Here is a 15,022-nt window from a genome sequence, read left to right on the forward strand (position 1 = left end):
AGGTTGTGGATGTGACCAGTCTTACTCTGTTACCAACCATGTTTACTTTTTTTTTTTTTTTTTTTTTGCAGGGTGACATCAAAAATCTCTATTATCATCCTTTCCCTGACCTTTCCAGAGCACTTACTAAAAGCCTAATAATATGGCTCCCAGGTATACATGAAATCCATTAGGAGTAGAAGAAGAAAATATTTGTGGGGTATGATAATTTAGAATCTCCTTGAACAACTTTTCCCAAACAATTATTTTAAGTCTGAAATTATGGTTAAAAGTATGCCCACTCCTTTTACCACACAAACTCATATAGCAAAATGAATGAAAAGAAAATTAAATTAATGCATAGTCATGTATGTAACAAATAAAAATACTGTTTTTTTTTCTGCAGAGCTTATTTTATTAATGCTGTCGGTGAAAGGAAATTGTATCCTCTGTAAACTCTGTCATGTCCTTTTATAATTTAATAATAGGACTGATTGTCTTGCTAATTTGACTGGCAGGCTTCTTTCTCAGCAGGCTTGCTGATTAAATGAAAGTAGTTGTTAATGTTACTCTGATCTTCTCCTTGCCACGTGTGGAAGCACTAAGAAAGCACACTACAGCTGGAGGATGTGTATGCCTCTTCCTTGTCTAAGTACTGCCACCTCCAGGAATTACAGCCGATCATGGCACCATTTTCCAACACCCAAAAAAAAAAACTTGTTATTATCCGTACATAGTATACACGTTTTTCATCTGGAGTGGCTATACTTGTAAATAATTGCATGACAACATAATTCTCATTTTTGTAAATCACTACTTAGAATTAGAAATGTCTTGTCTTTTCTATAGCTAACTGTATAGTATCTCTGCTCTACTACCTAATTACTATGTATAACTTTTGTATAAATGCGAGCATTTTTCTTCTCCCCAGTTGGTCTACACTGAAATTAATGTGCTTTGACTATATGAATCTCAGTTCTGGTAATTCATTACCTTGAAGTAGAAATGTTATTACCTTTTTTAACTAACTGCTTATTATCCTTTGTACGTTTCCACTGTGTTACTACCTAATATCTTTGTATAAGTTCTTATATGCTGACTACTTCTGTGGAGCTTTTCTCCCTGGGCTTGCACTGAAAACAGGCTCTTCCAGGCCCAGTGGACTATCCCGGTCATCAAACTGTAATAAATAAATAAATAAACAACCTACCAGGGAGCAGCTCTCCCTGCAAGTCCGAGTTGGTAAGATCAATGAATCACTGAGAAAAAGCTGGAAGTGCAGCTTTTTTACAGTGATTCGTTGGTTCAGAGAAATAAGGATTTTTTTATGTCTCACTGCTTCTGGCTGTGGGTGATTGATGATAAGATCCAAAACATGAGTGTCCCACTAATAGCGGGACTGGTGGCAACATTAAAATAATGATCACAAAAAGGAGCCACCTACCTGTTAGATGTTCAGATATACATGACCCCCTTTTCAAAAACTGTTTCATTTGAGGTCAATAAGAAAATGCAGATAATCAGAAATGGCCAAAAGCTAAATCTTGAAAAAGAGCAAGAAAGACAAGAGGATAATAAGTGACATAAATGCTGCAGAAGTAGAGGTGACTGAGTCTGAAAAGAGCCTTGGTTACAGCTTTGGCACCAACTAGAAAAGCTTTCTCATTTAAACACGTGATTTTCTAGTATCAGGTTTGTTGCCTCCTTTTATAGCTGTTGCACATTCTAAGAAAAAAAGGTGGCTAAAAGGAACTAATTTTGTGTCATCCAGGCCATTAACTGAATAAATTAAATATTGCGGTTTATCAGACAACCTTTATTTTGTGTGAGTCAATCCGTTTTGAAAAGTGGAAACTATGGTAATTGCCCTTGAACAAATTCAAAAGAAGGGACATCCACTGTCATCTGGTCCAAAATGGGTCACCACAATAATCCCTGTAGAGTCTCTCTGACTCTTTAAAAGAAAGCTGTTTATTAGAGGAAAGAGTAAAAACACTTTCCCATCCATGTGAATGAAAAGACATGTGTATTCCAGGTCTAAGGGTAAAGAGTCTTGGAGCAGAATTCCTTTAATTGAATATTGTGGCTTGAGGGAAACAATTTACTTGAAGATTTCCCTACAGCTGGATCAATACCTGACCCCTGTGTGTGAGTTTTATTATCCCTACAGCTGGATCAATAACTGACCCCCGTGCGTGAGTTTTATTATCCCTACAGCTGGATCAATACCTGACCCCTGTGTGTGAGTTTTATTATCCCTACAGCTGGATCAATACCTGACCCCTGTGTGTGAGTTTTATTATCCTTACAGCTGCATCAATACCTGACCCCTGTGTGTGAGTTTTATTATCCCTACAGCTGGATCAATACCTGACCCCCGTGTGTGAGTTTTATTATCCCTACAGCTGGATCAATACCTGACCCCCGTGTGTGAGTTTTATTATCCCTACAGCTGGATCAATACCTGATCCCCGTGTGTGAGTTTTATTATTCCGACAGCTGGATCAATACCTGACCCCCGTGTGTGATTTTTATTATCCCTACAGCTGGCTCAATACCTGACCCCCGTGTGTGAGTTTTATTATCCCCACAGCTGGATCAATACCTGACCCCCGTGTGTGAGTTTTATTATCCCTACAGCTGGATCAATACCTGACCCCCGTGTGTGAGTTTTATTAGATGCAGATTTGTTCTGGTCCTGCTTCGCTTGTCTGCAGGAAATTTCTGCTCTTATTGAATGTTAGTAGGCTGAAGGAATATAAAGAGCTGAGGGGGATCTCTCCCCAGCTACTACAGTCAGTCTGCAAAAGGGTAGGACTTGTTTCCACTCTCTTTGTTTATATACTACATCACTGTGGCATTGGTTGAGATGACTAGCAGGGGGTCTGGAATCCAAATATGTTTTTTGGGGATTTGAGAAAATTCCCTATAACCCTCATTTTTTGACATTTTTTTTTAACTTTTAATTTGTCTTGCTTGTTCCTTGGATCCTGGACTCTCAGCTTCTTAGATACAGCAAAGCAAGCAAGGTTTGAAAAAGACTGATCAAAGGTGACACATCAAAATATCTCCTTTTTACAAACCCGGGCACTGGAAATGAAATAAAAGAGGAGTGCTGGAGTTGGATCCCAACTGATCTTGAGAACTATTAAAATGCTCTCATGTGAACTATAGCCAAATAAAACATGAAAACAGAGTAGGCCATACATGTAAATTTCTGTGCTATTCATTGGAATAATATAGAAACTGTTAGGGGAAAACCAGAAAATGGTTATTGAATATTCCAATGTATTTTGAGAAAGAAGCCATCAAGAGGGATACATCCCATAGGCATCTTAGAAACACAATAATGAAAACTGGAAATGAGAGAAGACTTCTCTGTTTGGTTTCCATGCTTGGTCAAGGTGTTCTGACTGGGTCCTCAGTAGTCTTACTTACTAGCTCTCTTCTGAATTTGAAGCTACAGCTATAAACTGATTTGAGTTTTACAGTAATCATTGTTATTTCCCTGAGTTCTTAAGTAGATTATCAGCATTACTCATCTAGTTATGTGTTGCAATCACTTTTCAAACTTAAAACAAAAAGGCCAGTTGTGTGAGTTGTAACTGGAGCCTGTGTCCCAGGCTGGTATGAGTCTTTCATTGAGCAGCATTTTACCTTCTCCAAGGATGATGCCACAATATGAACAGAAGATGACTGACTTTAATAATTGGCTTAGTTTCTGGTATCATTCTAAGGGAGTGCAATATCTGTCAGCATGGAAGGAAATGGTCAACAGACCATGCTACTTTGCCAGCAATGGTCTCTACTTCCCCCCTGTAGGCTTTTGAATACTAGTTAACACATCGTTCTCCCTCATAGTGCCTTTTTTAGGCAGTGGCAAACTGAAAGTACTTCTGACATAACAAATCAAAATCTAGGAAAAATAACTACATTATTTTCTTACTTCCCAGTGAACTGCAGCTCTCAGTTTTAAAATAAAATGGAAAAGAAAAGACCTTTTTTTCTTTTAGAATCTAGCTTGTCTAATTTCCCTTAAATGTGGCTGTTTATCTTCCACAGACACTGGATTGTATTGGCTGATTTGTTTTTTTTTTTTTTTTTTTGTACTTTCCTCTGTCCCAGGTGTAGCCCCATTCCTTTCACCCTCACTGCACTTGGGCTCACTTCGTTCTCCTCCCACCCCCCCATATAATTTCCTTTATACCTAGCCACAGGACCCTCCCAACCATCAAACTCCTTCCCTTCCTGTTACACAAGCTAACACCCACTACAAACTCTCTCCCTACCTTACAACTCCTCCCCAAGCTCTCAACCAACTCACCCTATTAAAGCCCTCTCCTCCTCTTCAAACATGCCAGACTTAATCATTCCTGTCATACTTCTACCTGCACTGCTCCTCCTACACAATATAACATCACCTCACACACTCTTTAACCTCTATACATAAAACCCCAACCTACCCTCACCAAAAGTGCTTTTCTTACCCTCAGCAACCCATACTCATCTCCGCATCTATCCTTCCAATGAATATACGACTCCCTAAAATAAAAATTCCTCCTTTCAACCATAGTACATCTAAGTATAAAACAAAATACTTTCACAACTACCCCCAAAAAATGAAAGCTTATGACTTCCCAAGGACTCTGCTCTTGTCAGGTGATATACACCCAAACCCTGGTCCTGTCACTATTCCTAACATCCCACAAAATATCACCCCAATTCTAATCAACCATCCATACCAAAAAAAGAAAATCTCCTTCTATTCTATCAATACTTGAAATATACTCAACAAACTAAGCCAGTTTCATGCTTGGGTATCTCTTCATATCCCGGGCATTATCTCTGTCACAGAAACCTTGCTTAAACCTCAAAACCAAGATAATGACATTCTTCCTCCAAGTTATAATATACTTTGCCAAGATCACTTAAAGAAAAAAGGTGGAGGTGTTACATTAGTTTACTCTACCTACCTCACTCTCTTGAGTCTCTCCCTTCCTAACAAACCAGTTCCCTCCTTTACACCTGCTGAAATACTAATAGCAAACCAAAAACCCAATGACTTTACTACCATCACAGTAGTAGCCATATACATTCCACCAGGGGACAACATTCCCTTAATGGAAAATATACTGTCATATCTCTCCCTAAATTTCCCTAATGAAACTATTCTTCTTGGGGAAGTACACATTAATTGGCATAACCTTAATAATCCAAACCCTCTGCAACACATAAACCTCCATGGATTTACACAACTAATCTCCAAAGCTACCCATATTAATAACTCTCATTCTTCAAGCTCCTTGATAGACTGGATACTTGTTTCTAACCCCAACAAATACCATAACCCTGAAACTCTACCTGATGGCCTGAGCGATCACTCACCTATAAAAGTGCTATGATACATCACCCACCTCCCCAAACCATACTGGCTTATTACCTGCTGCAAACTTTCAGCCTTTAACCCAGACACTTTTGAAACCCTCCTCTAGAATTAACTGGAAGTTCCTTACTCAGCTCCCACTCAGTGAAGCAGTAAATGCCTTCAACTCAACTTTCCTAAATATTTTAAATTCTCTAGCCCCACTGAAAAAAGTTTGATTAAAGGCAAACATTTCACCCTGGCTAACTAAAACCACCCATACCCTTATGAAATCCAGACATAGGGCATGGAAAACATGGGTACAAACCAAACTTCCAGCTGACCTCCTAAAGAACTTAGAAATCATACAAAAATCAACAAAGACAAAAAATACTTTTATTATAATCCTCCCAAAACTTTAAAATCTGATACAGAAAAATTCTGGAATCCTATACACCAAATACTACATCCAAGTAACCCAATTTCACCAAACCCATGTCCTGTCAAGTCACCTGAAGAAACTGCTAATACCCTCAACACCTACTTTATTGAATTCATTTCCAAACTATTTAACCCCAACGTCTCAAACAACAACACTTCTAACCTCCCTGTACACCCCTCAACCACAATCTCAGTAAACTCCTTCTCTCTCAAACCTGTCTCCACTGACTGTATCAGAACTCTACTCTCAAAGCTCAAACCATGCTCTGTATCAGCAGACAATATTCCTTCTTACTTTCTCCAGATTGCTGCACACTCCCTTGCTATGCCTGTATCTATACTAATCAATCGCTCCATCTCTGAGTCTAAAGTTCCTTCTATCTGGAAACAGTTTTACACTCTTCCTATTCATAAAGGAGGTAACTCCACAGAAATATCTAATTTCAGGCCTATCGCTATCCTCTCCCCTCTCTCCAAAACCATTGGGAACTGTATACATAAACAAGTTATGCATTATCTCTTACAAGAAAAACTTCTCACTCCAACACAGCATGGCTTCTGTCCCAAGCATAGTACAACCACAGCTCTACTATCATTTCCCAACACCTTAGCCCTGGCTAAAGATGATCACAAACTCATATCCTGTCTATTCTTTGACCTTTCTAAGGCTTTTGACACTGTCTTACACACTCTGCCACTTAGTAAACTTATAGACCTAAACGTCTCCACTGATACAGTTGCATGGTTCTCTAGCTAGCTCTCTGATAGGCTGCAGTCAGTACATTGGGACTCAGCACTATCTACCCCTCTCTCAGTAAGAACTGGTGACCCCCAAGGTTCCATTCTTGAACCTCTACTCTTTAATATCTTCACAAACTCACTCCACTTCCCTTGTCCTCAATCTAACATTGTCCAATGCGCATATGACTCTACAGTCATAACTATTGCTAATTCCCCCTTAGAACTCCTAACAAATACCAGGCATATTTCAACTCAGTAGAGACATGGCTCCCTAATAATCAGCTCATCCTCAACCCTAAGAAAACAAAACTACTACTCTTTCTACCTAAATCTGCAAACCACATTAAACTTTCCTTCTCCATAAGGTCCCTAAACAATACTACTATATAAGTCGAAACTAGCACAAAACTCCTTGGCATTACCATTGACGACCATCTAAAATTCGATCTTCACATTAACAATTGTATAAAAAAAAAGCCAGGACTAATGTACAGGAACAACATATTTCTAACTACTGAAGCTAGGATTTCTCTTATCCATGTCTACCTTCTACCATGCTTAACCTATTGTTCCCGAATACTCACAAATCTGTACTCCTCCCTACTTACCAAATTAGAATCAACCTACCACAAAATAGCTAGATTTACAGCTCAACAAACATATAAATCTCACCACTGTCTCTCCCTAAAATACCTGAACTGGCCTAAACTACCTCACCAGTTCCTACAATCTCAACTCTAAATCATACACGCCATCCTATATCAGCCTGATTTCTGCACAAGTCTATCTTCTCTCATGTCTCACTACTCCCCTACCAGACTTTTCTGAAGCTCAACCCAAGACCTACTAAAAATCCATAAACCCAAATCCAACACAGGGTGCAACTTATATAGCTACCATCCCTCTATTGCATGGAACAAACTCCCACTAGAAATACTGTCCCTGACTCACCCCAAACAATTTAAGCTAGCAATCAAAGACCACTTCAAAAAACACTGGTCCTGCCATTGTACTCACCCTCCCTAATTATCACCTGCCTTTCATGGTACAGTCAAACTAACTTACTAAAACTTACCATTAACTACTTCATCCTATGCTACCTATGCAACCTCCAAAGCTTCTTTTATACTCTGCTCCCTGAAATTCTTATGTAACCTTTTAAGTTTCTGCTACTCAGCATACAAAACCTTATATTTACTCACCTCCCTTTTTAAAGCAAAACATACAACTTATTCTACTTTTTAACATTTTCCTTTTGTTTATAGTACTGTGTTATTCTATCAACAATATATATGTATGTAGCTTACATATTTTAACTACCAAAATTCTCTATTGCTATTTTTATTGAAATGTGTCTGTATTGCTATTTTTATTACATTGTATATCTTTGGAGCTTTTCTCCCCGGGCCTCTGCTGAAAAAGGGCAATAGCTCAGCCGGACACTCCCTGTCAAGAAATGTAAAATAAAATAAAATAAACCAGAAGAAGCTGAGAACTTGAGACAGAAGGGAAGGTAGTGCAACAGGTTAACAGCTTCAAGTGTCTGGGAGGGGTGGTTGAGGAGAAGGGAGTTCTGACTGAAGAGGTCAAAGCTAGAATCAGAGGGGCTTCAGCCAATTGGCAGGGTCTTAGATGTAGTCTATGACAGAAGAATGCCAAAGAAGCTGAAAAGTAATGTGTACAAAACCATAATGTGACCAGCACTACTGTATGATACAGAAACTTGGGCAGTAAAGGAGAGCAGATGACGAAGCTAGGGGTGATGGAGAAGATGTGCCTGAGATGGTTGATAGGATGCACCCTGCAGGACAGATGAAGAAATGATGATATAAGTGCAGAAGTCACAGTAGCTCCAATTGCAGAAAAGGTCAAACAGAACGGATAATGATGGTGGTTCAGGCACATATACAGAAAAACAGAAGACAATCTGGTGAACAAGATTTGGACTGACAGGAATAAAGCAAGAGGAAACAAAGGCATCCAGTAAAGAAGCGGATGGATTGTGTGAGAGAAGACCTCCCACATTCAGGCGTGAGTGTTAAAGAAGGTAGGAGAGTGGCATTGAATACAGCTAGATGGCGACACATAGGTGCCAGAACCATAGGGCAAGGGGGAGGGAGTGCTCCCCCACACTTTTACAGCTGCAAGACCTGTAAGGACTCATGTGTGCATCGCACGCTGTTTAAACACTTCCTGTAAGGACTCATACGTGCGTTGCATGCTATTTAAACACAAAAATGCAGGGAAAAAACTACCTGATCACATCAAGCCTGCTGGCAGGTCATCCACAGTAAGGAGAGGTTTATTTTATGTGTTCCCCCAAGGCTGTGTGCTCCATTTCCATTTATATTCAGTAGCTGGTGTGCTCCATTTATATTCAGTAGCTGGTGTGCTCAGTTTATATTCAGTAGCTGGAGTGCTCTGTTTATTACTGCATTCAGGTGTGTGTGTGTGTGTGTGTGTGTGTGTGTGTGTGTGTGTGTGTGTGTGTAAACTGGTGGTTAGGATGTCTGAGGCTCAATCCCTGTACCTTAGGTACAGGAGCCTGCATTCCCTACCTACACCACCACTTATGATTCAGGAAGTTTAGTCCATAGGTCTCAACTGTCTAGATTTTCACAAAATATTTGGCTCATACTTTTGGTCTGTTCCTCTTAAAATGTGTGGTTTTCTGACAAATCAGTGAGAATGGAATTAACTAAATAATGATAGCCCTTATGTTTCAATCTTCCTATCTTTTCTGGAAACACAAAACACTATTTTAGCAACTTTCTAAGAATATACAAGCAATATTTAAAATGTGTCCCTGGTTTTGGGCTTTTGCCCCCCCCCCCTCAAAAAAAATGGCCTTTTCCAGATTTCTTCTGCTGTGAAATTGAGAGATTTATTTATTTATTCACCATTTGTTAACTGGGTTGGTCTGTCTGGGCAGATGCCCTTTTCCAGCAGAGACCCGAGGAGAAACACTCTGTTACAGCAATGAGTTTTTTTATACAATCATTTAAGTATTTAAGCATACAATCATGCGGAGATACACACAGCAAAAACAGATTAATTTTATACAGTGTTAGAAGCAAAAGAAAATGTAAACATAGATATAAGTTGACTATATGCCTTACAAACACAGACTCAACATCATAATCATAGTTGAGATGGGAAACTTGCTAACCTAAGTGTGAGTGAAGTGAGGTATACAGGTGCAGGAAGGAGGGGTCAAGGCAGAAGATAAAAGAAAAGTGAAGGAAGGTTAATAGAATGTAAGACGAGGGGGAGAATAGAAGGTAGAAATATAAAGTAATGATAGGAGTATTGTGGGATGGAAAGGTCAGAGAGCAGGAAAATCTAGAATACACGAAGGAATAGGTAACTGTAAGAGATAATGGTAGAAAGAAGGGGAGGGGATGAGGCAGAGTGGGCGGAGTTCATTTAGTTGTGTCAAGTGGGTGGTGCAGTGGTAGTGTTGTTGCCTTACAGCAAAGGGTTCTCTGATTTGATTCTTGGCTGGAGTGCCTTCTGTGTGGAGTTTGTATGTCCCCCCTGTGTTTGTGTGGGTTTCCTCTGGGTGCTCCAGTTTCCTCCCATGTTACAAAGATATACATCTGGAGCATTTCTCCCTGGGCCTCTGCTGAAAATTGTCTTTGTTCCAAATTGGACTTTCCTGTTAAATAAATAAAAAAAAATTACAAGGAGCTGGGAGCTTCAGGGAAGAGAAGTTTAGTGCTGCTTATTCCAAGTCTGTTTGCATTGTTAGCAGCACAACAGGTAGTAGACTTACTTTTAATTCCAAAGACTGTGAGTTCTATTCCCACAGAATGCAGATGGATGACTGATACTGTGTTGTACTTTAAAGGGAGTGGATGCTGCAGTCCTGTGAATGTCCTCCTTTGGAGGAATTACCTAGTAACTATGAAGTTATCAGTTTACCATCCATTCCCTGTTGCAATATTACTAGCTTATCATTTTTTTAATGTAACATAGGCAAATTATTCTTCAAGGGCAACAGCCACTGTATTTGTAAATGAAACAATGAAATATAAAGTTGTTTCCTAGCAGCATCCTCTTTATTAGTTACAGATCCCTTTAATTTGGAATTATTTAGATGACTTCTGCAGAGATTTTGCATATTTACTGATATTGGTGGATTGTAATGACAGAAGTTTGAGTGGCCTTTTATGGTTGAAATTTTCTGAAATGGGTAGTTTTGTCATTATTGGTTCACACATTTTGTTTCATTGCTTACTAGAAGACTGTTCAAAACTACAAATTTAAAACACATTCTAACAACTGGTGCTGTATTATACAAGGTATATAATTTAGTACAACCAGGATGGTGAATCAAAGAATGCATACATGTATGCATGGCCCTAAAAATGTGTTTGAAAACAGCCCAGAGGAAAGTGTGAAAGTCTCAAAATCATGGGCAAATTTTAAGCTTTACTCTTGTTATCAAAGCAATAGATGAAGGTAAAACAGTTCACACCACATTACCTTGACCTGGCCAAGCCTTTTGACACAATCCCCTACTCAGGTGTAGTGCAAAACATGAATAATCTAGGAGCAAACACTTGCATCACTAGCTGGATTGCCAACTTGCTCACAGGATGCAGGAGATCAAAATAGGGGAAGAGACCAATCACCAATGGAGTCCCCAAGGGATCAGTGCCGAAACTTTTTCTGTTTGTCATATACATCTCAAAAGTAAAAGGAAATACCAAAAGGCTTTGGCCGGCTAAGTTTGAGATGACTGCAAGCTAGGAGCAGTTATTGAATTCCCAAATGACTTAACCATCATGCAGGAAGGTTTGTCCCAAATAATAACTGGTGTCAAAATCATGACAATGCCCTCTGAGAACTGACACAATTGTTTGGCATTTGAGAACTTGTGTGTACAGTGACCTAACTTCTGATCAGCATGTGCCCAGTCATAAGAAAGCCCTTCTATATTGCACATCTTATAATCAAATTGTGACTAGATCTAGAGATGTTGTTGTCCCCCTTTACAAAGCTCTCATTAGGTCAATCATTTTGTATAATGCCCACTTTGGCATGTATCTGTCCAGCCCCATGCAAAATTGGAATACCTTCAGAGATACCTTTCTAAAAGGATACAAGTCCTAAACAATAGATCTTGCATGGACCACCTCAAAGATTTATTACTGTACTCAGTATCCTACAGAGTGCTTAGAGGTGACATGTCTGGCATACAAGGCATCCTCCGACCTAATACAGATGGACCTATTGAACATCAGCAAATCAAATGTCATCAGAAATACTCAGTTCAGGTATCTAAATTGAATGTTGTGGAGAGATGGATATATATCACAGAGACTACCGCTGTTCCAGAACAGACTATCCATAAAAATAAAACAAATCTCATCCGTCCATATACAAATGCAACTTGGATCTAAGGATAGGTAATAGAAAATATACTCCAGGATTGCCCCTCATACTACTAATGGATAAGAGGCAGCTCCTAAATGCTGCATCCCTTACAAGGGTCCCCTCAAATTATCTAGGATATGTCACAGTTATTCTCACTAGGGCTAATAAGCAATTATCAGCCACAGGATAGGTAAGACCAATCAGAAATTGTTAATTCAAGCACCAAAAGTGAATTGTCTGTTAGAAAGTGGTTAGAGTAATAGATGTTGCATTAATGTGAATCTTTTGAATAAGGCCATGTAACCTAGATCGGAACACCAAAGGCGGAGGCGTGTCCATATTCACTAAGGATATCCACACCTCCAGGCTGCTGGTTGCTCAGCATAATGCAGCCGAGGTTATCCAAGTGCAACTAATTCTGGGCAAAACTGCAATCCAAATTGTAGCTTGCTACAGATCCCCCACCATGCCCCAGGATTCCCACTCCTGTTTTCTTGATGTACTGGAAAATATTAGGGTTGAAACACACACCCTAATAATAGGCGATTTCAACTACCCCACCATTAACTGGGAAAACTACTCATGTACCAACTCCTTCGCTCAATGATTTCTGGAATTCATAAACTCCAGTGCCCTGGATCAACTTATCCACACCCATACTAGAGGTAACAATATCCTAGATCTAGTCATTACCAACATGAGTGACCGGTGTTGCACCCCTGAAGTCAACGCCTCATTGGTCCGATCCGACCATAAGCTAATTACCCTATATATCCACATCCTGCCCCCAAGGCAGCCAAGGCTTTCGACACCATCCCCCCACACTGGAATTATAGATAAACTCACTAAACTAGGTAAAATTCCCTATGTCACAAAATGGGTTGCCAACTGGCTCACTGACAGAACCCACAGTGTAAAAGTAGCAGACTCCAAATCCGACTTTAGACCAGTGACAAGTGGAGTACCACAGGGTTCAGTACTGGGTTCTCTCCTGTTTGGTATCAACTTCTCTGAAGTGCAGGCTAACACAGAAGGTCTTTGGCTAATGAAGTTTGCAGATGACTGCAAACTAGGAGCCATAACCAAAACTCCTAACGATGTGGATATCCTACAAAAGGGCCTCACTGAGACAGATGCCTGGTGTCAAAGCCATGGCCTCAAGCTCAATGCCAAAAAGTGCATTGTCATCCCCTTTGGTAAAAACTCTGTACCCATGAACTACAACATAGGCGGTAGTATACTTAACACCGAAAATGTGATAAGAGACCTTGGGACACAGGTGGACAGTAGTCTTTCCTTTGATAATCACATCACCACAGTAGTCAGGAAATCCTTCTACGTGGCACACCTCATCACAAAATGTTTCTCATCCAGAAAAAAAGAGGTTATTGTTCCCCTCTACTCATCACTCATTAGACCCATTATAGAGTACAACACCCCTTTTGGTATGTACCTCACAAGACATTTACAACAACTGGAAAGGCCGCAGAAATACCTCACAAAGAGGATTACCGGCCTCAAACAGATGCCCTCATGAACCGTCTCAAAAAACTCCAGCTTTACTCTATCGCATATCGCCTACTCAGAGGTGATCTCTGCCTAACATACAAAGCTGTGTCAAACCCAGAGCTGTTGGACATGTTTCACTTAAAGAAATCACAACCCCCCCCCCCCCCCGAGCTACACTCTCTAGGGATCTAAACCTTGTCACCACAATAAACAGAACATGCCGGAGGGATAGATTACTGTTCCAGAGACTTCCCATACTCTGGAATAAACTACCTGTCTATATCAAACAAAGCTCCTCATTAGCAGTCTTCAAAAAAAATCTTGATGCTTGGACGGGAAATAGGAAATTCACCCCGGGATCACATCTGTGGCTCTGCTCGACAGTGGCACAGGAAAATAATTTTCTTGGGTGGCAAAAGCCAGGGTACCTTTTTGGCTGCTCTTGTATAGGCCCCAGGGCCGATAGCCTAGTACCTGCCTGTGAAGAAATGTTTAAAATACACACGTACATACGTGCTTGTGAGATATCTCTCAGCCACGTAGCAGAAGAAATCCAGATAGAGTTATAAATAATTCGGGGACAAAGATTCCAAAATAGGGACAGATTATAAATATTGCTCTTATGAACTTAGAAAAAGTTGCTAAAACAGCAGGTTTTGCATTAACATGCATTTTCTAAAGGATATGAAGCAAGATGTCCAAGTCTTCATCATCATTATCAACAACCCTTTTTCCCACTTTCTACATGGGTCTGTGGTATCATGTCAACTTTCGCCTCATACCGTTCAACTGCCGAAATGTAAGCAGGATTCCAGATTTTTACATCCTATGTTTTGTCTGTGATTAAAGAAACTAAATAACGACAGGCATTTCAGTTTCAGACTTCACAGCCTTCAGAAAATGCAAGGTAACGCATGACGTTTTGTTCCTGCAACTTTTCAATTTAACAAGAATCAAATTTAAAACGTGTTGCCCCCCCCTCCTCCCCTTACTTGGCTTTGTCCACATTTTTTTGGGGATAAGAGGTTGCACGCTATGCCCTGAATGAATTGTGGCCATTTATTTCATGATTGATTTTTATCTTTTCCTCGATTGTTGATAATGCTGATGTGACGACCACAATTTGAGTCTCAAGTAATATTCCAGTCGTTTTACAATACAAAATTATCTGAAAGCTCTTTTGAAGAGAATGAATTTTGCGAACAACCGCAGAACCTCCGGTTTGCTAGCATTGCAGCATAACGGACTGCAATAGCATAAAAGTGCCCGAAGATGCCGCTGTTTTGTGTAGAGTCTATTTTTCTTATAGCGTCTATGATTATGTAAGTTTACGTGAACGAGAATAACTGTTTCCGGATTTTTACACGAAACATGGCTGTTGCTAAAGGGCTTATGAAGAAGGGTATGTGAAATGAAGATCATATAATGTGTTAAACGTAATTAATCGACTGAACTATTTTTTTTCCTGCATATTCTTTAGATGTGATCTGGGCGATGTATTTTTTTGGGGTGAGGAGAGAACCTTAATGCTTGCAATTCCAGTTTGTATTGCAGTAAAAAAATTTTTTGTAATGGCACACACTATACCTATGAGCCTTTAAAATCACA

General features: G+C 39.7%; 1 protein-coding gene across 2 annotated transcripts in view; it reads left to right on the plus strand.

The window, feature by feature from the left end:
• Positions 1-14,097: 14,097 nt before the first annotated feature.
• The window catches only part of MRPS2 (mitochondrial ribosomal protein S2), a 183,663-nt gene continuing 182,738 nt past the window's right edge, over positions 14,098-15,022 (plus strand). The window contains exon 1 of one of the 2 annotated variants that reach the window (XM_044058597.1): positions 14,098-14,213. In XM_044058597.1, the coding sequence (XP_043914532.1) occupies positions 14,099-14,213 (115 nt within the window). In that variant the 5' untranslated portion in view covers position 14,098. Of the gene's footprint in view, positions 14,214-14,414; positions 14,817-15,022 lie in introns of those variants that run through there. The other variant, XM_044058598.1, reaches the window with a different exon arrangement.

The sequence above is a fragment of the Protopterus annectens genome, chromosome 16.part0, assembly GCF_019279795.1.
Source record: "Protopterus annectens isolate FY-2018-M chromosome 16.part0, PAN1.0, whole genome shotgun sequence".
NCBI classification, from domain to species: Eukaryota; Metazoa; Chordata; order Ceratodontiformes; family Protopteridae; genus Protopterus; species Protopterus annectens.